The sequence below is a fragment of the Anoplophora glabripennis genome, unplaced genomic scaffold, assembly GCF_000390285.2.
Source record: "Anoplophora glabripennis isolate ALB-LARVAE unplaced genomic scaffold, Agla_2.0 scaffold59, whole genome shotgun sequence".
NCBI classification, from domain to species: domain Eukaryota; kingdom Metazoa; phylum Arthropoda; class Insecta; order Coleoptera; family Cerambycidae; genus Anoplophora; species Anoplophora glabripennis.
Window position 1 is genome coordinate 693,575 of NW_019425991.1, and position 23,528 is coordinate 717,102.

At 33.1% G+C, this 23,528-nt stretch overlaps 2 protein-coding genes across 2 annotated transcripts; both read left to right on the plus strand.

The window, feature by feature from the left end:
- The first annotated feature begins 3,733 nt into the window (after positions 1 to 3,733).
- On the plus strand, positions 3,734 to 17,710 carry LOC108906306. The gene is made up of 5 exons (XM_023457225.1): positions 3,734 to 4,411; positions 4,593 to 4,986; positions 7,635 to 7,753; positions 17,157 to 17,318; positions 17,375 to 17,710. The coding sequence occupies exons 1-5, from the start codon at positions 3,734 to 3,736 to the stop codon at positions 17,708 to 17,710; spliced, it is 1,689 nt and encodes a 562-aa protein (XP_023312993.1).
- Positions 17,711 to 18,224: 514 nt separating this feature from the next.
- Positions 18,225 to 22,868, plus strand: LOC108906438 (histone deacetylase 3). The gene is made up of 6 exons (XM_018709680.1): positions 18,225 to 18,669; positions 18,721 to 18,909; positions 18,969 to 19,181; positions 21,807 to 21,996; positions 22,247 to 22,531; positions 22,586 to 22,868. The coding sequence occupies exons 1-6, from the start codon at positions 18,465 to 18,467 to the stop codon at positions 22,797 to 22,799; spliced, it is 1,296 nt and encodes a 431-aa protein (XP_018565196.1). The 5' UTR covers positions 18,225 to 18,464; the 3' UTR covers positions 22,800 to 22,868.
- The last annotated feature ends 660 nt before the right edge of the window (positions 22,869 to 23,528 follow it).

The window sequence follows — 23,528 nt, forward strand, 5'->3', positions numbered from 1 at the left end:
AAGAAAACTATAGCATTGCATTTAAAATTTTGAGAAAAATCCGTAAAACGGCTTCCTTTTGAAATAACGCCATCTATAGGTTTCCATATATTCTTCCCGAAGTTCTAGGGCCTAAACTTTCCCTAATATCGTACCACGCCGTCCTTAGTAAGACACCCGTATATCTATAATTGGAAAGTGTGCTGCCGATATACTTTTTTATTGTCCAATACAGGTATCTTTCTTATTTGAAGAGACACAGAAATGGTTAAATGAGCAAAACTGCATTTGCATTTACAATTAAAATCATTAAGCAAAGAGAATAGACATAATAATTATTAACGTCAAATAGTATTTAACCAAGTGTTTGTATCAAAATCTCTCTCATATCACGAAAAAGCCTCCAGCACCTGTTCCGATCGGTTTATATTCCTATTCAGTAAATGAATAAATTCGCTTTTCAATTAAATAAATTTATCGAAACCATTTTGTCTTTTCCTAACCTCACAAAAAGATCCCGACATCAGATTCACTCATAAAAAATACGATTTCATAAGAGTTTCGAACGCCAACTTTTACTTTTAAAAAATACATTTCGCTGCTCGCGGTGGCAACTCGCCCCGTATATTTCGATGCACTCGTCCTTTTCGGCGCTCTGCCCATCTCTCCCGATTCCGAAGAGCGACCGGACGACACCGATCCACTCGAAATAGTCCCATCGGTAGCCTTAAATGTATCACTCTCCAGAGTGCCATCCCGACTCCCGCTTGAGATTTAGGAGATACCAGACTCGCAGCCGGCTATGACCTGAGAGCTATCGCGACGGCCGTTCCCGCTTTCTTTTGTTTCAGACTTTTTTTTTTTTCGTTCCGACCTTTCGACCCTCATCAGCAGTGCGTGTGTTGTGTGACCAGTGCTTTAGTTTTTTTTTTCGTACTTTTTTTAGTGTCTCTAGTTTATTAAGTAACGGTAAGGAATTTTTTTATATTTTTTCCACTTTGCACTCAACTCAAGTCGCTTTGCAAATACTTTTAGTTAATACAAAATATGAATAAATGTTATGAATATGTGCGTTTAAATTTATAAAATATCAGAAAAAAATTGATAATTTAAAATGGTGTTTCCCAAGGTTCTACTTTGGGGCCACTTTGTAAACCTTTAGTATGTATAGAATTTTTTTTTGGATTTAGAAATTGATTTCGGAACAATGCTTCTTTTTCAAAACACAAATTACCAAATTTGGAAAAAATGTAAGTTTCTAAAATAACTCAGGAGATTTTTTGATTAAATTATTACATGATATACGACTTCATTGGACAAGAAGTTTTGAAAAATTTGTATGTTTGATTTTAATTAGATTGAAGGGTTCAAAGTGAAATAAAAGCCGCTGCATAACTATAAGCCCGCCAACCAGTGGTGGACAAACCAGTCTGTCACTAAGTAATCCAGAAATTGGACGCCATTGGATATTTTGGAAATTTGATAACTGTTTGTAATTTCTGGGGGTGATACTAAAAAAAATATCTTTTTTTTTTCGAAAAATTGATCACTCAAATATGAATTTAAATATGGTGTAATCACGAAAAGTCATAACTAAGCCATTGGCGTAGAAATGTTGCATAATTATTACAGGCAGCAGGGGTGTACCTCCCAAAAAAAATTTAGTTTCTACGCCAATGACTTTTCTGATTATCCGTGATTATATTGTGTTTAAAATCGTACTCCTAGAAAACAAACCGTATCCCAGTTAGTGCTTTTTTAACTTACATTACTAGTTTTTTTTTTAAATATAAATTGAAGTATAGTCTTTCCGAAGTCAGTTGAACATTTATAAAAACGCTTAACAATAAAATTTAATCAGTTTCATAGGCGTCCCTAAACAAGTTTTCTGCTAAAGGTAAAAAATAATTTGCATAATAATGTATAGAAAATTTCTATTATATGTTAATTTTACCAACAACATATTTTAATGATTTATGTCCTCAAACAATTTCATTATATTAATTGTAAATTTCGTTTTGTTCCGTTCCAAAAGGTCTTCAAAATGCCATGTTGTAATAAACAAACAAAATATCCCTCTTATTTCTCCCTTTCGCAATTGCAATATGTATGATTAATAGAAGGTGCCTATAATAAATTAAAATTAACTGAATAACACCAAATTCCGCATTGCTGCACTGTACTGCTAGGCCATTTGTTGAGAACTGAATTTATGACCAGATTGCCCAGTGCGGCTGTGTTTGTGCCGCGTTTGCCCGCGCCCTCATTCTTCAACTGGACGACCAGATCTGTATATGGATATTAGGCTGGCCCAAAAAAAAACGAATATTTTTTTTTCGTGTCTTGTGAAAATATGTTAGTTTATCATGTTTGAAGAGCCCCCTCAAAAAATCAGCTCAAAAAAAATTTTTTTGGAGGTCGCTCAGGATTTTTTAAAATTTCCAAAATCGTCAAAAATATAATTTTGTTTTAAATTTTTTTCTCGTTATTTTATCATTTTCTAGGTTGAAAAAAATAAATCGACATAAATTTTAAAAAATTAAAAAATTAAATATTTGATTCAGAGTGCGGTAGTAAATTTTGCCTCGAGGAATTTTTTAAGTGTCTCATAGTTTATTTCTATTCTTTTGTTCACCAAATTCAATAAAAAAAATATTAGCTCGTTGATATTTATTTTTAGAGGTCGCTCGAAAACATTTTAGGTACCTACACAACTTTGTAAGTTAAAATAATTATGAGTGACCTTCAGAAATTAAAATATCGATTTGAAATTTTCAGAATCGAGATTTTTTTCAACATAGAAAATGATAAAATAACGAGAAAAAAATTTAAAAAAAAATCTATTTTTAACGATTTTGGAAATTATTAAAAATCTTGAGCGACCTCCAAAAAATTTTTTTTGAACTGATTTCTTATCATGTAATCATGATAAACCCGAAAAAACCCATTGGCGTAATTTTTTTGCGTTTTTTTACAGATAGCTCGAAAAAATGCAATTTCAACGCCAATGATTTTTCGATTTTTCTGTGATTATATTGTACTTACAACCGTATTTCTTGAAAAATAGTAATAGTATACTAGTTAGTGCCCAATAATTTAATTTCTAAAATACCCAGTAGCGCCGAATTTTTGAGACCTCTGATCATAATGACTCCGCCAATGTTTAGCATACTTAAACAGCGAATTAGGTGATATTTTACTCTTAATTAGACAAACCGAGGACAAATTATTAATCCAAGTTTCATCGAATGTCTTCAGGGATATATTATTTCTAAGCCACTGACTTTTATGATTTTTTCCATGATTACATTGTATTTAAAATCGTATTTGTAGAACAGGAATACTGTGAGCTTTGTACTATTTATTGTCCAAATATCCAGTTTCTAAAATATTCAGTGGCGTCGAGATTTTGGGGTGTTTGGTAATAGTGTCTTCAGATACCTCCGACGCTGTTTATTGTACTTCGACATTTTTTCTTATTTCGACCGTCAGAGTTTAAGTATTAAGTTTAGTCAATTATTCCCCCAAAATCGTACAAATTTCAAGACTGAGGGAGATATATTATCATTTATGATAATATATCTCCCTCACCTTAATCGCAAGGATTAAACTAGAAATCGGAGACTTGTGAGGGAGAGGGGGCGGTATATTATTATCCTGTAGGCCGCATTTGCGCCCAGGAACGACTCTCCAAGAAATTATTTTATTTATTAAACTATTTTTTTGTTTTTAGATGCTCCTGCGCCCCTACGAGATGACCGAACCGCTGTACGACCCCATCAACCACCTCTCCCAGACCGAGCTCATGGAGAAGTTCAACCTGGCCTTCTACGAAGCGCAGACCTTGTCCAAAACCGACATCCTGACCACGTTCAACGAACAACCAACCACCGTAACCGAACCGGAACAAACCAGTGACGACTACCTCATAGACTACCTGATCTCCAATGCCGACGACACGCCGGTGACGTCGCCCGGTAGCGACGTAGACGTCAACTTCGATTTCAACGACTTCGTCGTGGACTTCGACCAGAACGTCCAGGTCGAAGACCAAGGCAACCAGGACAGCTTCGACACTGAGACTTTCACCACGGAGGGCTCCTTCGAGGGGTACCAGGACCATGGCGGCGCCTTCTCGCAGTTCTTCGTACCCCCGCCCTTCCAAGTGGACGACGGCTGTGACAAACTGGTGGTCGTTAACGGAAAGGAAGATCTGGAAGGACTGGATTTCGCCAATATCGATATAAACGAGGAGCTGACAACGGCTTCCTTGGATCTGGAAGATTTGCCACAGGATTTCCAGGAGATCGAAGACGGCGGGGACTACGGGGGTAACGTTTTGCCCCCTGTGGGCACCATCACCAAGAACAACGTGGACTTCAACAATTTCCTGAGGAGCGTGCCGGCGGATGACATCGGCTACTTCAGTCAGGTAAAAACAGTCGCTTAAGGAATACAATTAGCCTTAAACTGTCAGCAACATAACTTTCTGTAATTGTGGCTGATTTCCACCGACCACCCCTTTTATTGTTAGAATGTGTTCAAGAACACTTCGAATACTTACATAAAACGTAATACTGATCCCACTTCTGATCTTGCATATCCATCTTCAGGACACCACGAACAGGAACGAATTCGGCCACCTGATTGGCGCCAAATGCATGAACAACAACTTCGTGACGAACCTGGAGGCGCCCTCCAACGACTGCCAGGACGCCTGCGGCAATCCCTTCTTCCAAACCAACGAAGACAACCAGATAGTCTTGACCCAAAACGAGGCGCTGTTGAACGACGATCCCCTGTTGAGTTCCAGCAGCATCATGTACCCCAGCAACAGGAGGAAAACGTACCGTTCGGAGAGCTACGACTGCGACTACGGCACCGAGTGCGAGGAGGTGACCAGTTCGACGAACTTGCAGTGTAAATGGGAGCGGTGCTATCAGATGTACGAGTCGCAGGGCTGCCTGGTGAAGCACATTGAGAAGTGCCACGTGGAACTCAAAAGGGGTGCGTACACAAAGCTTGTTTAAATTCACTAATCACGATGTAATACTTCCCCCGATTTTCTTTTTTTTAATCAAATAAATTGTCGAGTTACGTAATTAGTTTCTTAAACTGTACTTTAATTCTTGTTAAAACGTCGAAACCGGACGGCATAAGCCGAGTCACCTGGAATTAGCGTGATAAGTTGTATTAGTGCACTATCAGCGTTGCCAGTTGTTATCTTTTTAAAACAATTGTTAGAGAAAGACAATCGAAAATAATTATTAAAACGGATTGTTTTTGTATGGCTTAGCGACGTGTTATTTTAAAGTCATCATGTATTTTTTTATATCAACATGGACGAAACGTCGAACATTAAAAAAATTCTTTCATTAAAAAAAAAATTAAAATATTTACATGATTTATTAAATTTTAACTACAGAACTACTTGATGAAGAAAATATAGATTATTGCTAAAAAAACTTTTTTGACTTAAAAAAAATGAATAAATAGTGAAAAATTATTTATTACATGAAAAAATCATTTCAGCAAAAACGACAAACTTAAACATTCCGGGCACTAGAAAAAAATCGCAGAGTTCTGAAATTATTAGAGTTTCTTTAGAACACTTTGAGGTAGAAAAGTTAGTCAATATCCTTAGTTTATTCTTTACTTTACTTTAGCCACACAAAAAAAGTGTTTGTACTTTTCGTGCCATGTACATATGTTATCTGTAGTATTTTTGCCTCCTGATCGCGAATCCGTTGTCAGAATTGAACTATCACATCACAATAATTTCCTAACCTCAAATAACAGGTTAAAAATAGCAAAAACTGATGAAAAAATGCAAGGAAAAATAAAAAAATCTCTTTTTCTGTATTTAAATATTCATTTATAAATTGATGGTTCTTTTTCTAACTTCAAAAGAACGGGTCAATTAAGGTCAGATATCACGAATTTTCAAAAAATAAGGTACATATATGGTAATTTGGTATATGGGGTTTTCATTCATTTTGTAATATTTTTGTTTGCTTTATAACCCGAGTACCCAATGATTTATATATCTCGTTCTTTTTTCTGTAAAAGATTTATTCACTTATTCATTCATTTATTCATTTATTCATTTATGTATTTAATAAAGTACATAGGTAATTGATTAAATTTTTAATAACGAATTTTGTAAATCTGATCTTGGATTCGTGATCCCGAAAACCCCCGTATACCAAAATTGGCGCGAAGGTGTTATTTTTTGAAAATTTGGTCGGCCATCTTGGTTCCGCCATCTTGAATTTTACAAAATTGACCTCGAATTTGTGATCAGCGACACCGAAAGCCCCTTTCTACCAAATTTGGTGCAAGTCTGTTATTTTTTGAAAATTTGGTCGGCCATCTTGGATCCGCCATCTTGAATTTTACAAAATTGACCTCGAATTTGTGGTCAGCGACCCCGAAAGCCCCTTTCTACCAAATTTGGCGCGAGTCTGTTATTTTTTTAAAATTTAGTTGGCCATCTTGGATCCGCCATCTTGAGTTATGCAAAATTGATCTCGGATCCGTGATCAGCGACCCCGAAGACACTCATACACCAAATGTGGCGCGTTAGGAAATTCGTATGATGTGATAGCTCAATTCTGACACCGGATTCGTGATCAGGAAGTAAAAATACTGCGGATAACATATGTCGCATGAAAAGTACAGACAAATTTTTTTTCTGTGTGGCTGTGTTATTTGCAAGGTTATGCCAAGTTATTCAAATATCCCTAAATATGCAATTTTTTACCTTTTTTCTAATCAACATTTTCACTTCGAAAATTTTTCTTATCAAAAATCTCTAATTACAAAAAGAAAATACTTTGCAATTTTTAAAACCCTGCTTGGATTTTCTGTATGACCATTATTTCCCGAGTAACTGATGGCAAAAATCAAAATTAAGTCTATAGGCCTTTTTAAAGAAATGCAAAAATTTGCAATTTTTTTTTTTCGTTGATTTTCTTATGATCACTCAAAAACTGCTGATTCTAAAAAGTTTTAAACTCCAGATCCGAAAACTAGACACTTGAAGCTTCAATTTCCTTTTATTTTTTTTATTCTCTCTACGACCAATTCTAGTTACAGCTCTTTGAATATCACCCAAAATTTTGGGATTTTGTTAATATCCCTTCATTTCTATGCCTAGTATATAAAACTGATTTATGTTTGAAAATAATAATTTTTGCTGTTTTAAAATATATACATAATAAAAAATAAATAAAATCATTTACAAATCTGATTCATATGAAAATTTTTTTTAATACCGTTTCTAGTTTTGCAAATAATTAACATTCTAAACGGAATACGGTATGTTTGTACGCTTTTTTATTACTCACCCGCTTCAGCAGCAACGAAATTAAATCACCAGCTTGTCTAGCGGCGGGGTATGAACATTACTAAAAAAAAAGGTTTAAAAATATCAGTTTTCGCTACGGAATTTGATAAAACAAACTTACAATACGTGTTTCTAAAGGTCAAAGCTGGCCACTTTATAAATATGACCCCCATTGAATGTTACACCTTATGTTTACAACACAGGGTGTTTTGGAAAAAGATACCGCAAGTTCAGGGACTGATGGAACGTTAGAAATTGGCTGGTGTTGCATTGAATAGAGTTTTAAGAGTGCATTTTTCGGTTTCAGGGGACGAATTTACTTGTTTCTGGGAGAACTGTCCGAGGAAAACGAAACCCTTCAACGCGAGGTACAAGCTGTTGATACACATGAGGGTCCACAGCGGGGAAAAACCAAATAAATGCCCGGTAAGTTCTGAGACGTAAAACTTTTGTGGAATTAAAATCTGTGAAGTTGTTTCGCTGATGTGACATAACCTAACAAAGTATGGTAAATAAGATGTGGCACATTTTACTATGTACGAACCCGGTATGTGTCTGATGGTTTCACTGACCGATTGTCTTAGTTGTTTACCAGATATGGCGGTTGTAATTCTATGCTGAACGGGACTGTAGGCCACAGAGTAGTCGTTGCTGGTGCAAATGTGGTATCTGTGGGGTTAATAAAAACTCAGCTATAAGTTAAAAGTCCATTATGACCAAATTTATTGAATTTTTACCTTCAACCAAGCTAAATTACTGACCCAGCTCAGCAGACGAAATCAAAGATCTTCAGAGATTAATTAATTGCGTAAATGTATTATACAGGGTGACCAAAAATAAAACCTCGTATTCTTTGGTGAATTTTAAGGGGAATCTTTCGTATATACAGAAAAATGTTTTAAATTTTTTGAATAATTGAAAAACTAGTAAGTGAAATAATTTGAAATTGGGCACATGTATGTGTGTAAAAATTGTCCAAAATCCGAGGCCTTTTGTCTTTTACAGAGGCGCTGTGATTTTTTAATAAGAAAAAGTCTAACTCGGCTTCAAAAGGTCGTAGGAACATTTTTTTAAATGTGTGTTTTTTAATTGGCTACACAATCACACTTTATAATTAGATATTATAGTTTTGGAAATAATCTAAATGTTTATAAAAGAAAAATGGTAAAAAAAGACTATTTTTTAATGTAAAAATCAAAGGGCCACTGGATCAAAATCAAAATTCCATTTAAATACAAAGCTAAGTTAGGTTTTAAGCTTTAAAAATCGAATTTCTAAACCTTTTTTGTTAATAACTTTCGGAAAGACAGGTTAGTTATGCATTTTTGTCCTTGACGCTTTGACGGGATAAATAAATACAATTCTGCAAAAACTATTGGGCCTACAGGACCCTTCTTTCGCACAGTTTTGAAGAACAATGAAATTCACAACTTTTATAGACCAGGGCGTATCTGTCGAAATATCCCACTTCTTAGATGTAAGAGGGGGCAAGCTAATTTTTGCTGGAATACCTCAGTACAGTACAACTCGCATAATAAAAGTGTAGATCCCTTGATCTGGGCGAGGTCCGGAACATTTTCAAAATTACAAAAATGTTTAAAAAATCTAATTGTTTAAAAATAAAAAAAAGAGTGTTAACTTTAAAAATTTACTGTGGCCGTCCTAATCAACCGATTTCAGTTTTTCAAAAACCACTTGAAAGGTTGAGCGGTCTTTTCTATGTGAAAAAATTTTCAAATATCTAGATGCTTTATTTGAGGCTATGCAACATTTTGAAAATTCGAAAATTTTTTTTTAAATGTTTTTCAAAAAAATATTTTGCGAGAACTATCGAGCCCATTTTAATGAAATTTGGTGTGTTGTTTTATTATACTTGTTTTTTTTACCAAATTAGAATGCCCTCGGAGCAATTAAAATATTTTTAAAAAATTATTCAAAAAACTTGATTATTTTGCCTTTTTTTCATCAATTACTGTTATTTTGCAACATCGGTAATAAATTTAAACATTTTATACTTGCAGCATATTGTGCAAAATTCAATTCTAAAACATTTTTTCCTTTTCAATATTCTTCCAAAATGCATAGGTTCCAAGATATAAGTAAAAAATTCAGATAAAATAGGTATTTTTAAAAATAGACCAGTGTCGATAATTTTTGAAACCAAAAAAAATTATAGTAGGATGAAACCCATTGGAAAAGAAAGAGAATATAACAGAAATGAAAGGAAAAATAATTTACGGGCGATCTGAGGTCGGGAAGGGGTAGGGGGTGAGTTTTTAAGGGTAAAAAACGGTTTCCCTTGATTTCCAGAAAAACTACAAGTCTTATGGAAAAAAGTTAAATGACAAAGTTGTAGGTAATAAAAAGATCTACAACTTTTGTATTTACACTTTTTTCACATAACCTCAAAATTTATGTGAAAAATTCAAATAACCAAGTTTTTGGTTTTTTATTTTTATCTTTTACAAAAAAATTTTTTTTTCACGAAATTTGGTGAAAACTTACCTATTTATGTCCCAAACACGCTGTAATTTTTTTGATTTGAAATATTTATTTTTTCACCTTATTTTTACTTAATATCGAAAAAGCACCCTAATTTTCAATCGAAAATTCTCACGTCAAAATATCTGCTTTTTTAAAAACGTCGGTGGGCTTTTTCTTCGTTGAAATCTCTACTTTCTGATGGTGTAAAAAAATATATACATTACTATGGTAAGTTTTCTCAGGAAATGCAAAGAAACGAACTAGAATCCGAAAATTTTTTTCTAATCATTATGTACAATTTTGAGCTATTTATTAAAATTTACACTTTAATTACTCGAAAAACGTAAGATTCCATGTTACATTGATAAACAAAAAAATTACAAGTCGAAATATACTATTATAATTAACAACCAAATAAGTTAATAAAGTTAATATTTAATAAGACATCTACAATATTTTGAGAAAGTTGTAGAATCTTCTTTCGTTTCTTTGCATTTCCTGAGAAAACTTACCATAGTAATGTATATTTTTTTTACACCATCAGAAAGTAGAGATTTCAACGAAGAAAAAGCCCACCGACGTTTTTAAAAAAGCAGATATTTTGACGTGAGAATTTTCGATTGAAAATTAGGGTGCTTTTTCGATATTAAGTAAAAATAAGGTGAAAAAATAAATATTTCAAATCAAAAAAATTACAGCGTGTTTGGGACATAAATAGGTAAGTTTTCACCAAATTTCGTGAAAAAAAAATTTTTTTTGTAAAAGAAAAATAAAAAACCAAAAACTTGGTTATTTGAATTTTTCACATAAATTTTGAGGTTATGTGAAAAAAGTGTAAATACAAAAGTTGTAGATCTTTTTATTACCTACAACTTTGCCATTTAACTTTTTTCCATAAGACTTGTAGTTTTTCCGGAAATCAAGATAAACCGTTTTTTACCCTTAAAAACTCACCCCCTTCCCCTTCCCGACCTCAGATCGCCCGTAAATTATTTTTCTTTTCATTTCTGTTATATTCTCTTCCTTTTCCAATGGGTTTCATCCTTCTATAATTTTTATTCACTTTTTACCATTTTTGAAGGCTTAAGCACTGGTCTACAACCGATTTCAGTTTTTCAAAAACCATTTGAAAGGTTGAGCGGTCTTTTCCATGTGAAAAAATTTTCAAATATCTAGATGCTTTATTTGAGGCTATGCAACATTTTGAAAATTCGAAATTTTTTTAAATGTTTCAAAAATATATTTTGCGAGAACTATCGAACCCATTTTAATGAAATTTGGTGTGTTGTTTTATTATACTCTAAAGTTTTTTTTACCTAAATTAGAATGCCCTCGGAGCAATTAAAATATTTTTAAAAAATTATTCAAAAAAACTTGATTATTTTGCCTTTTTTTCATCAATTACTGCTATTTTGCAACATCGGTAATAAATTTAAACATTTTTTACTTACAGCATATTGTGCAAAATTGAATTCTAAAACTTTTTCCTCTTCAATATTCTTCCAAAATGCATAGGTTCCAAGATATAAGTAAAAAATTCAGATAAAATAGGTATTTTTAAAATTTTTTTAAACATATTTGCAATTTTGAAAATGTTCCGGACCTCTTCCAGATCTAGGGATCTACACTTTTATTATGTGAGTTGTACTGAAGGTAATCCAGAAAAAATTTGCTTGCCCCCTCTCACATCCGCCTCATAACATATTTATAAAATTCCAACAAATAACAACCAAGTTATGGCTAATTAAAAAAATGCTATTTTTCCACGATTTTTTATGTTTTTTGCAAAAACTTTTAAACAATTTATCTTATTTTAATTTATCAGACGGCATTTTATACGTCTTTTTATTGCGCATATTTCGCCTGTTGAACACTTTTCCCTAAAATCAATATTTTTTCCAATATATTGGAAAAACTGATTTTCGACCCAAATTGTTAAAAAAAAAACAATGTTGCTAATAAAAAAAATTGACTCACGAGATGAGACACCTTTTCTACTGCCTTCTCCTGCACATTTCAGCAATAAAATAGTGGACGTCAATTTATCGATGTTCAAATTAGACTAGGCGCTATCTGTTTTGGTTTGGGTATATCATATATCCACGGAGATTTTTGGCTTTTTGGCTTTCAAATATGACTAGAAATGAAAATTTTTCTATGCGCATAAAAAAAACGTGAGCATAACTTTTGGCGGCACAATATATAAAAAAATTATTATTATTAAAATATAATGAAAAATTCGAAAAATGTCATATTTTTCTTCCTATTTAATTATGTATCTTTTCCAGAGTTGATTTTAGGCGAAAATGGAAGAGGAAAAAAATGTTTGTAATTAAATTTTTTACAAAATGTGACTAGTTACAAATCGAATGATTTATTACTATTATTGTAAAAGTTGAAAAAATTGACAAAAATGGGGTTTAAAAACATTACTTTTTAGGGAATTTTTTTGGGGTCTTTAACTTAGGTATAGGACCTTCATACTTGACTCAAGAAAACTTCATGTTATGTAGAATAATCACACCAAATTTCATCAAATTCGGTTTGATAGATTTTGCATAATTTTGCAATCCAAATTTTGAAAAAAAAAATTACAAATTTTCAAAATTTCGCACAACAAAAACCAAGACCCTTAGATGCTTGGAAATTTAATCACATATAGAAGGGCTCTCAAGCTTTCAAACGCTTTTTGAAAAATTCGAATCCGTCAATTAGGACAGCTCTGGAGCTTGTTTAAACGTTGGTCGAATTTCTGTACTTATAAACAATTAGAATAACTTTGTGAATATTCATCCAAATCAGTTTTTTTAAAATAGGTTTTAAAAGTTCTTGGAAAGACGCTTTAAAAAAAACAAATTGATTGGTCAATTAATTACGTAGTTATAGTCGATCACAGTTAACCGTCTGTCATTTACGCTTAAATGTACTGGGACATCCGAGCAAATTTTTCTAAGGTCCTATACCAAATTTAAAGACCCCGAAAAATTCCCTAAATAGTAATGTTTTTTTATCCTCATTTTTGGCCATTTTTTCGATTTTTACAATAATCATGATTCATTCGATTTGTAACTAGTCATATTTTGTAAAAAATTTAATTACAAACATTTTTTTCCTCTTCCATTTTCGCCGAAAATCAACTCTTGAAAAGATACATAATTAAATAGGAAAAAAAAAATGACATTTTTCGAATTTTTTTTAACATATTGTGCCGCCAAAAGTTAAGCCCACGTTTTTTTTATGCGCATAGAATAATTTTCATTTCTAGTGATATTTTAAAGCCAAAAAGCCAAAAATCTCCGTGGATATACGATTCACCCAAATATGGACTTTTTGAAATAGATACCGTCTGGACTAAATATTATGACGCGGCTAAAAGACGACATTTTTAGTCACCGTTTGTGAGTCACCCTGCATTTTCCGAAAATTTCAACATCCACAATGACACAAGAAATCATCCCCCAAAATATTTTCACGTACTTAAGTCACGCCCTGTAAATATAAGAGACTTTCGTTCCAATAATTTCCGAAGCCTTTCACGCAAACAGAATTCCACATTCGCCCGTAAACAAAACTCTAACCCAACGCTCCACCCGTTAGCGCGTCTCCTTTTTCACAGTCTACGTTAAAACAAAAATAAATACACCGTAACAATCATGTGTGCCGTGGTGCCATCGTTTTTTTTTTCTTCTTGTTTATTTTCCGAAGCTCACTGACTTTTGAGTTGGCCCAGGTGGTTGGGCGGCAACCGATATACATATTTACGACGAACACAACATGTGGCACGTCGCTAGCTAGACTGCTCCGAGTTTTTTGTGTCGAACGAATTTCAACTGTTCTTTTTTTTTCTATAACGCCCAATTTATCTTTACGCGCCGAAAAAACACGGAAACGAACCCGCGAAACGGTCATTTTGAGGCTTTAACGACTGACATCCATTAAGGATGGCGTAAAAACGCCACGCGTTTGTCGCTAGAGAATATTAGACGGAAAATAAACCAAATTGAATGTGTTCAGACTAGTCCAAGAGGTACTTTTGCCCGCAAACACACAAAAACGTATATAAAAAAACTCTGAAAACTGTTTTTACAATATTTACAGGTTGAGAATCTCTTCGACATAATGTTTATTGCGTTGACAAATTAAATATACATAAGTAAGTTCAAACAATACTCAGACAAATGGAGTTTATTTAAATTTATTCCAACTAAATTAGATTTTTTCGCGCCAAAATTTAGTTCAGTAAACAAAAGCTTTGTTCCAAGTGCATTAGAATTAGTTTCCAACAGTCCGACGCAATCGCATTTGATTCAAAACAATAAATTTTGAACCTTATGTAAGCTTTATATCCATATGCGCATGCGTCTGACTGTTGGAAACTGTTTTGGATTCTACTAGGAACAAAGCTAAAGACACTTGAAAATTAGGAAAAATTCCGTACAATTGAATGAACTACTTTGCTTCAGTTGAATGTTAAGGCTTTATTTCCAAAATCGCGTCCAAAGTTCGCAAAAAACAGTTTTTTTATAAAAAAAAAACTGAACATTTTAGAAAAAATTACTCTAGACAAAAGTTGTAGAACTTTTTACAAGAAAAATTTTGAGCCCAGCTCGATCTCAATTGATAAAAAAATGTATTAATTATCGCAAAAAGAAAAAATTGCTAAAAATGACATTTTTCTTAAACTTCTATATCTTTAAAAGGAAAAAAGATTTTTTTACGAAACTTTCAGAATATGTAGTCCTTGGCAATGAGAATAAGTGTATTTTTGTAAAATTGCGAAATATTTCATAGTTTTTGCAAAAATCGAGTTTTTCGAAAAAAATACATTTTTTTCAGGTTTCAATAAATCATACAGTAATGCATTTTCGTGACTCATCTTCGGTTTAAAATTTCCTCTAGGCGTTGTACTATCCTGTGCAAATTGTGCGCGTATTGCAAAATAATTGGAAATATGCGAAAAATCTACCGAAACTTTGACATCTTTTTTGAGTCGAAAAATTTAGATCGTTTTCTTATCGTAGAAATTTAATCGGAATGGCATTATTGCCATTTGAAAGCTGATATTTTTTCACCAATTAAAAAAATGTCCTACGACCAACTGGAGCCGAGAAATTTTTTTTCAAAAAATCGCTACGAGCTCATTTACAAGGTCTGAAATTTACATATGTTCAGTAAACTTTGTGTACTGAACTAAATTTTGGCAAAAAGACAAGGTATTTTTGATATTTTCACAGGCCTAATTTGAACATCATTATTTGGGCGCCTTTCTGACTGAAAAAGTCCTTAAAACATTAGTTTGACATTAGTCTGACAGGATTTGTTTCACTTTTCATTAAACTAGGCGATATCTGTTTTGGTTTGGGTGAATCGTATATCTACAGAGATTTTTGCCTTTTTGGCTTACAAATATCACTAGAAATGAAAATTTTTCTATGCGCATAAAAAAAACGTGGGCTTAAATTTTGACGGCACAATATATTTAAAAAATTCGAAAAATGTTATATTTTTCTTCTTATTTAATTATGTATATTTTCAAGAGTTGATCTGAGGCCAAAATGGAAGAGGAAAAAAATGTTTGTAATTCAATTTTTTACAAAATATGACTCGAAATCGAAAAAATTGCTAAAAATGGAGTTAAAAACATTACTTTTTAGGGAATTTTTTTTTGGGTCCTTAAATTAGGTATAGGACCCTCATACTTGACTCAAGAAAACTTCATGTTATGTAGAATCATCACACCAAATTTCATCAAAATCGGTTTGATAGATTTTGCATAATAATATTGCAATCCATATTTTGAAAAAAAAAATTTGCAATTTTACAAAATTTTGCACAACAAAAACCAAGACACTTAGATACTTGAAAATTTAATCACATATAGAAGAGCTCTCAAGCTTTCAAACGCTTTTTGAAAAATTCGAATCCGTCAATTAGGAGACCTCTGGCGCTTGTTTAAACATTGGTCGAATTTTTGTACTTATAAACAATTAGAATAACTTTGTGAATATTCATCCAAATCAATTTTTTTTTAAATAGGTTTTAAAAGTTCTTGGAAAGACGCTTCTTTAAAATAAACAGATCGATTGGTCAATTAATTACGTAGTTATAGCCGATCAAAGTTAACCGTCCGTCATTTTTACACTAAATGTACTGAGACATCCGGGCAAATTTTTCTAAGGCCCTATACCAAATTTAAAGACCCCGAAAAATTCCCTAAATAGTAATGTTTTTTATCCTCATTTTTGGCCATTTTTTCGATTTTTACAATAATCATGATTCATTCGATTTGTAACTAGTCATATATTGTAAAAAATTTACTTACAAACATTTTTTTCCTCTTCCATTTTCGCCTAAAATCAACTCTTGAAAAGATACATAATTAAATAGGAAAAAAATATGACATTTTTCGAACTTTTTTAACATATTGTGCCGCCAAAAGTTAAGCCCACGTTTTTTTATGCGCATAGAAATAACATTTTCATTTCTAGTGATATTTGAAAGCCAAAAAGACAAAAATCTCCGTGGATATACGATTCACCCAAATATAGACTTTTTGAAACAGATACCGTCTGGACTACATATTCTTCAACACTCAAAGACTACATTAAAAAGCAAGAAATTGAGAAATCAAAAAGTTGCTATCACGTTTGGGTCATATGATTCAATCATTGTTGGAACAACTGTTTATCTTTGTATTGAATTACATAAACATATTTTGACATCCAGGTCCAGGTACCCAACATCTTTTTTTATTTTTTCCACGAAGAGGAATTATTTGAATACTTAAACAGGATTTATTAAAAAACGCAACTATGGTATATTTTTCTATACAGGGTGATGCACCATTTATGATTAGGACTTTAACCATCGATAGATTTCGTCAAAATATAATGTCACTTTGATATATACACTTTTTCCCAAAGGTTTCCTTTTAGAGATATGCACTTGAAAAAACTTGTTTTTTGTGGTTTTTATTTATTTTTTCTTGAACCACGAAAGTCATTTGTTTTATATTTAGTATGAAGTGTACGAATGAAAAGCTTTATCGATTTTACAAATTAGGTACCTATTGTGAAAATAGATCAATCATAGGCGTCCATAAGGGGCTTTGATAACCTTCATTTTTAATATAATTTCTACGCCACTATAAATTTTTCAATATGAATATGTTTTTTTCGAGATCTATCGATGGTTAAAGTCCTAATCACAAAGAGTGAATCACCCTGTATAGCACAACAAACGCTTTTACACAACATTCATAGAGCGATTAGTTCGCTCTATAGAGTGGTCATAAAAATTCCTGAATATTGTAATGAGTAAAACTATCTGACGACACCGTTTTCAGTTCAAGGGCTGCAACAAGGCCTTTTCTCGACTAGAGAACCTCAAGATCCACCAAAGGAGCCACACGGGCGAACGCCCCTACCTATGCCAGTTCTCCAGCTGCACCAAAAGCTTCTCCAACAGCTCGGATCGAGCCAAACATCAGAGGACCCATTTCGACACGGTAAGCAGCGCCACCTACCGGCGAATAGCGTCCCTGACAACCCCGTTTTATTTCAGAAACCCTACGCCTGTCAGGTGACTGGCTGTACTAAAAAATACACGGATCCCAGCAGCCTGAGGAAGCACGTGAAGAACCACACCTACGAGGAACAGATGCAGATCAAGAAACGGACCAACGAGGAAGGTACAAACTTCATAGCGCAGTCTCTGGCGAAGAAATACTTCGATCCCAGCAAACAGAGGGCGGTGAAATCGGATATTTACACCACCAGTTACGAACACAATTATTCCAACAGTTTTTTGATCGAGAAAAAGTACGACTCGCTGAACATAAAGCAGGACCTGAAGAACAAGATATCCGAGAAGAACAGGCTGAGGAAGGCGTTCTGTTAGACTTTATTTGAGACGTGTGTAATTAGGGACCAAAAGAAATGTGATACGTATGTACTTATTTGTAAATAAGAGTAAGTTTTTATAGAATCGATATTTGTAAATATTTGACGTTAAATTTTTCGATGTATTTTAAATATAAATCGTTATTTTTGTAATTTCTACAGATAGAGTACTATTAAACGAATTTTTATTCAACACTAGTTTCAATTCTTTTATAATATTTCGACGCACTCCCTTTAAATAAAACAAAATCGTTGTTGTAGCATTCTACTTGCCATGTTTGCTTATTTTAAATGGAACATTAGGAACATAAAAGAAATATAAAATCTCTACACTAACTAAAAAACAGTTTTTTTGACATTACATTTAGTTACAAAGTAATACTAATAGATGTCCCCACTTTGTGACTCTTCCTTAAGGAAAAACGCAATCCCAATAGAAGAAGAGGAATAGTAAGGGCTATAATTACACAAAGAAGAAGATGAAAACAGACAAAATATTTAGGTTATGTTTTTCCGTCAAGTCAACGAAGCAAATGTAAACTATCTCGAAAAAGGGGCACTAGAAACGAAGGAAAGACACCCGTCGACAATGTTGTGACACAGAATATGAACGATAGGTTCCAACTAACAAAACGTCTATTAGCAGTAGTGCTTTTCCTAACATTCATTTGGGTTTGCAAGCAGATCTTTGCTTAGTAAGTAAGTCGGTGGTAGTTTTGCGCAAGTGAAAGCTTTAAACTAGGTCTAGAGCAATGTCCAAGCCGAAAGTGTCGTACTTTTTCAACCCCGACGTGGGTAACTTTCACTACGGAACGGGGCACCCCATGAAACCGCACAGGTTGTCCGTAATACACAGCCTGGTACTCAACTACGGCCTGCACAAGCACATGCAAATCTACAGACCTTACAAGGCCAGCGCCCACGATATGTGCAGGTTCCATTCCGATGAATATATCGGTGAGTGTTTTTAAAAATGACGAGTGCATCGTTTCAAAACAATTGTTTTAGATTTCCTGCAAAAAGTCACTCCGCAGAACATCCAGGCCTTCACGAAACACCTCAGCCATTACAACGTAGGCGACGACTGCCCGGTTTTCTACGGACTCTTCGATTTCTGTTCAATGTACACCGGCGCTTCGCTAGAAGGCGCCATGAAGCTCAACAACAACGACTGTGATATCGCTATTAACTGGTCAGGTATCGATATCCATATTTCATCAACGCGCTGTCAATGTTAGACTTTGTTTAATTTTTAGGAGGGTTACACCACGCGAAAAAATTCGAAGCTTCCGGCTTCTGCTACGTGAACGATATCGTCATAGGGATCCTAGAGCTGTTAAAATACCACCCGAGGGTGCTGTATATCGATATCGACGTACACCACGGCGATGGAGTGCAAGAAGCTTTCTATTTAACCGACCGCGTTATGACGGTTAGTTTCCACAAGTATGGGAACTATTTCTTCCCGGGTAAGTAAAAGTTCATTATACAGGGTGTTACAAGGAAGAAGTGCAAATTATATTATTCCAAAAGTATAATAGTTCGGCAAGAACAAACGAGAATGTCATCAGCGTGGTTTCTTGCCAGGATAAGGGATAAGTCGAGGATTAGGGTATAGAAGGACATATAAAAAATTATATAATTCTCTAAACAAATAATAAAATTCTCTATCAGTTTTATGTCAGTAGCACTTACTGAAATTACTAACAATAAATTATGATAAAATTCTAATAAATAAATAAGTAAATAATCATATCAATAAGGCGCTTTACAATGTCTCTATTTTCGTCCACGACTATTATGTTTTAAAAATTCTCACAAAGTGCGGAATCAAGAAAAGTTTGATTGTTTTGTTTTCCTAATAATTTAAATTTTAATGATGAATACGTTTGCCCCTCTGATCACTCGTGTTTTATTAGAAATTCATTAATATGTTTGAGATCTGAATATCCTAGATAATTATACGGAGTTTTACTTTTTTCATTAAACAGTAAGCAATTTCAACAACATAATTAGTTTTTAGTTTCACAACCTGTTAACCACTCATATTGATTGTACCAATTTTTACTAAATGATCTGTCGCTTCCACAATAACTGTTTTTATTTATTAAATTTTCCATATCAGGCATAGGTTTTAATTGTGAAATAAATAATTTATTATCGAAAGTTAACGTACAAAATTTTTTTATCTAATAAAAAATTAACAATATCACGATTGATACTCACCATTTCGCGAATTTCACTTGCCATTTTATTTTACTCCAAACTATTAAACAATATAAACTTACCTAAACCACTACTAGTAACCCTAACCTACAACCAAGGCATAAGGAATAAAACATAAATCTAATCGCAGATTAGGTACACGTAAGTATGCGAGGAATATACGAGTGAAGCCAAAGGACTTGCCGGGTGTCGTAGAGTTATTCAAATGGTAATTTATTTAAAATCTCATTGAAATACAAAAAATTTATTAAACAGAAACTAAAGTCTTTTTTTAATCAGTTTCTTTATTATTTGAAAAAAATTATATTGGATTTAAGAGTCCTAAAAATAGTTTACTTCACTTCCATATTTACAAACTCGAATCTATTAAAACAGTGAAAATTTCTCCGCGATCACTTTTAATTCAGTTCAACAGTAACGTTATTTTTTATACACATTCAAATACAACAGCGGTCAAATAACACAATGACAGTTCAATAATGATGGCTCCTTTAAAACAACACAATTTTTGTTTAATTTCCAAGACCTACTATTGCTATGTTAGCTTCTTTTAGTTCCTGCCGACTACACATTATTTTCGTTGTTTTTGCTGATTGTTCTAAAACGGCTACTCCAATAAAGAAATGTGACATAACATTGTCTATTTAGAATTTGAAGGTTTGTCAAATTATGTTAAAAAAATACGGTGTTGCCATTTAAAAAAATATCGTAGTAGCTACTGCAGAAATCTGGCAACACCGGAAATAATTATTTGTAAATTTTTCTTAATCGAGTTATTTCCTATAGTACTGTATTTTATTAAAACATATTTTTAAAAAAATTACTCCTGTAAATTCTTAATAATGATGCAGTTTTTGTAATTTTAAATAAAAACTCCAGTTTTCAGAAGAATTTTAATTAATAGATTAATGGGGCTTTTTATGCAAATGTCGTATTTTGACGAGAGTTTTAGAAAATCAAAGCAAGTATGAAACAATATCTCTTCACTGTACCAGTTGTACAAGTTTTCTCCAGGGTATAAGACAATTTACAAACCTAGAAGATATTCAGAGTAAGGAAAAAAAGCATATTTTTACTCTTCTAAGGTTTATCATTACGTTTGTTGAACTTTACAATCCTGTTGAACAAACAGAAAATTTCAGACAGCACTATAAACATAATCACACCCCGGAGAATGTTTTGTTGAAAGTATTAACATAGGAAATAATAATAATTATTGAGCATTTTTTACAAAATTCTTGACAAAACAGAAAAGGTACATTTCCCGATGTTTATATGGGTGGCTATGTTTTCTGCGATCTTTCACAACGAAAAAGTGTGAGTTGTGTCAACATTTTTATAGTTTAGTGGATTCTCTTGTTCTATCATTGTCTTACTAAAAGTGCGATGTCTTGTTTGTAATGTATAAAACACCAGCCTTAACACGAAACAATAATTAAATTTGATCAGCGTCGATATAAAAAATTACATAATAAATGTGAATTAAACATAAAAAATATGTAAAGAGCACATAACATAGTTACATTAGAAAAAATAGTAACAGAAATCTTTGGAAGCCAAGATGTAACAAAGTTATACATAAAAAAGTGTAAATAATTTCTTTTAAAAAAAGCTTGTATTTTTAACTGAATACTTTGAAAACTAAGATTATTCTTAAAAATTTTTCATTTTATTTTATCTATTTGTGTTGTAACGATATTAAAATACAATTTTTCACATGCATGTTCATCTTGTCTAAATATTTATTTGCAAACGTTTAAAATTTTGTTGCAAACACCGTAGTTTCCTTGTTTTTTGTGCTGTTCTTAGTTACTAACAAACCAGTAAAAAATAAAGGTCTGAGGAATTTTACCGCAGGATTTTTTTAGGTACCGGCGATATGTACGAAATCGGAGCTGAAAGTGGTCGCTACTACTCCGTAAACGTCCCTCTGAAAGAGGGCATAGACGACGCGAGCTATTGGCAAGTTTTCAAACCCGTTATCTCGAATGTTATGGAATTCTACCAACCCACCGCCATCGTTTTACAGTGTGGAGCGGACTCGCTGGCAAACGACAGGTAACGACTTAAAAAAAACGTTATTTCAATGTAGGGTCATATTAGCTTTAGAAATACATATCGTAAATTTGTTTTCCCACATTCCCTCAAGAAAACTGTGCTCAGACAACTGAGTTCAGGAGCTGCCCAGTAACGGCGTAGACGAGAATTAAAAAAATTATTTATTTGATGTAAAACAAATTTATTTCATAAAAAAACTGGCCTCCACTTAAAATTAACACCTTCTATGTAAGAATACATGATTTTCTAGGTTAGGATGTTTTTCCTTGAGCACGAAAGGCCACGGCGAGTGCGTAAAGTTCGTAAAAAGCCTCAACGTCCCGACACTAGTCGTAGGCGGCGGGGGGTACACCCTGAGGAACGTGGCGAGGTGTTGGACTTACGAGACCTCGCTTTTAGTCGACAAGGAGATATCAAACGAACTACCGTACACGGAATACCTGGAATTCTTCGCGCCGGACTTTACGTTACACCCGGAAGTCGTTACGAGGCAAGAAAACGCCAATAGCAAGCAGTATTTAGAAGCTATAACGAAGTATGCGTTTTGTTGAGATTCTTGATTCGTGACTTATAAAAAATTTTATTTTAGATTTACTTACGATAATCTGAAGATGTGTCAGCACTCTCCCAGCGTACAAATGCACTACGTGCCCGGACCCGCGATCCAAGAGGACGAAAAGATGAAGGAAGAGGAGGATCCCGATGTGCGGATCAGCCAGGACCTGGAAGACAAGATGGTAGAAGCAAAAAATGAATTCTACGATGGCGATAAAGATAATGATAAAGATGATATGAAAACCTAGTTTAGTTTTAGGAAGGCTCTGTTTATAAACGCTTGTATTATTATTTTTAATATAAATTTTAGACAATTACGCTGTGAATTCTTTAAAGTAAAACATTTTTATGTAATTTTTGCAATTAATGCTGCAATTGAGATACTAAGACAAAATAAGCAATATACCTGTGGCTTTATCTCAAACAATTTTTATCTATTCACAGCAACAATTAAGAATTTAAACTGTTATTTCACTTTTAAAACTAATAGACGCGTGTACATTTTAAAATGTCGCCACCACTTTGCCGCCGCACTTTTGTTTTCCTTTGACAATTGACAGCCAAGGCTTGATACGAATTTGAAATTTGAATAAAAAAAACGCCAAAATAAAATTTATAAAAAGACTATTACCTTGTTTTAGTTTTAGAATCAAATTTATACACTCTAAAGTACTAATTACAGCATTCTTATTACGTTACATGACATACCAACAATTTTTCTCTTATTTAATTGTATTTATATGTTTTGTGTAATTAACTGTATGGTGAAATTTCAACTACGAGTGAACTTGTTCAGAAGGCATGGCATTCTAACATGTGTAGATGTAGAAATAAAAATATAAGTAGGTATGTCAAGCCATAAATTTGGAAGAAGAAGAAGGAGTAGGAAAGAATAAATTCAATTTCAATTTATTTAATAATATTTCATAGATTGTTTAACTTGTATTATATGTTTTGTGGTTTAACTAATGTTTAAT

Excerpts from the sequence above, each read along its gene's own strand:
- LOC108906306 (XM_023457225.1), top strand. The coding sequence starts at position 3,734 with ATGACCGAACCGCTGTACGACCCCATCAACCACCTCTCCCAGACCGAG. Across the intron at positions 4,987-7,634 it reads CCACGTGGAACTCAAAAGGG|GGGACGAATTTACTTGTTTC; the intron begins GTGCGTACACAA and ends TTTCGGTTTCAG. Across the intron at positions 17,319-17,374 it reads AGAGGACCCATTTCGACACG|AAACCCTACGCCTGTCAGGT; the intron begins GTAAGCAGCGCC and ends GTTTTATTTCAG.
- LOC108906438 (XM_018709680.1), top strand. The coding sequence starts at position 18,465 with ATGTCCAAGCCGAAAGTGTCGTACTTTTTCAACCCCGACGTGGGTAAC. Across the intron at positions 19,182-21,806 it reads TGGGAACTATTTCTTCCCGG|GTACCGGCGATATGTACGAA; the intron begins GTAAGTAAAAGT and ends GGATTTTTTTAG. Across the intron at positions 22,532-22,585 it reads TATTTAGAAGCTATAACGAA|ATTTACTTACGATAATCTGA; the intron begins GTATGCGTTTTG and ends ATTTTATTTTAG.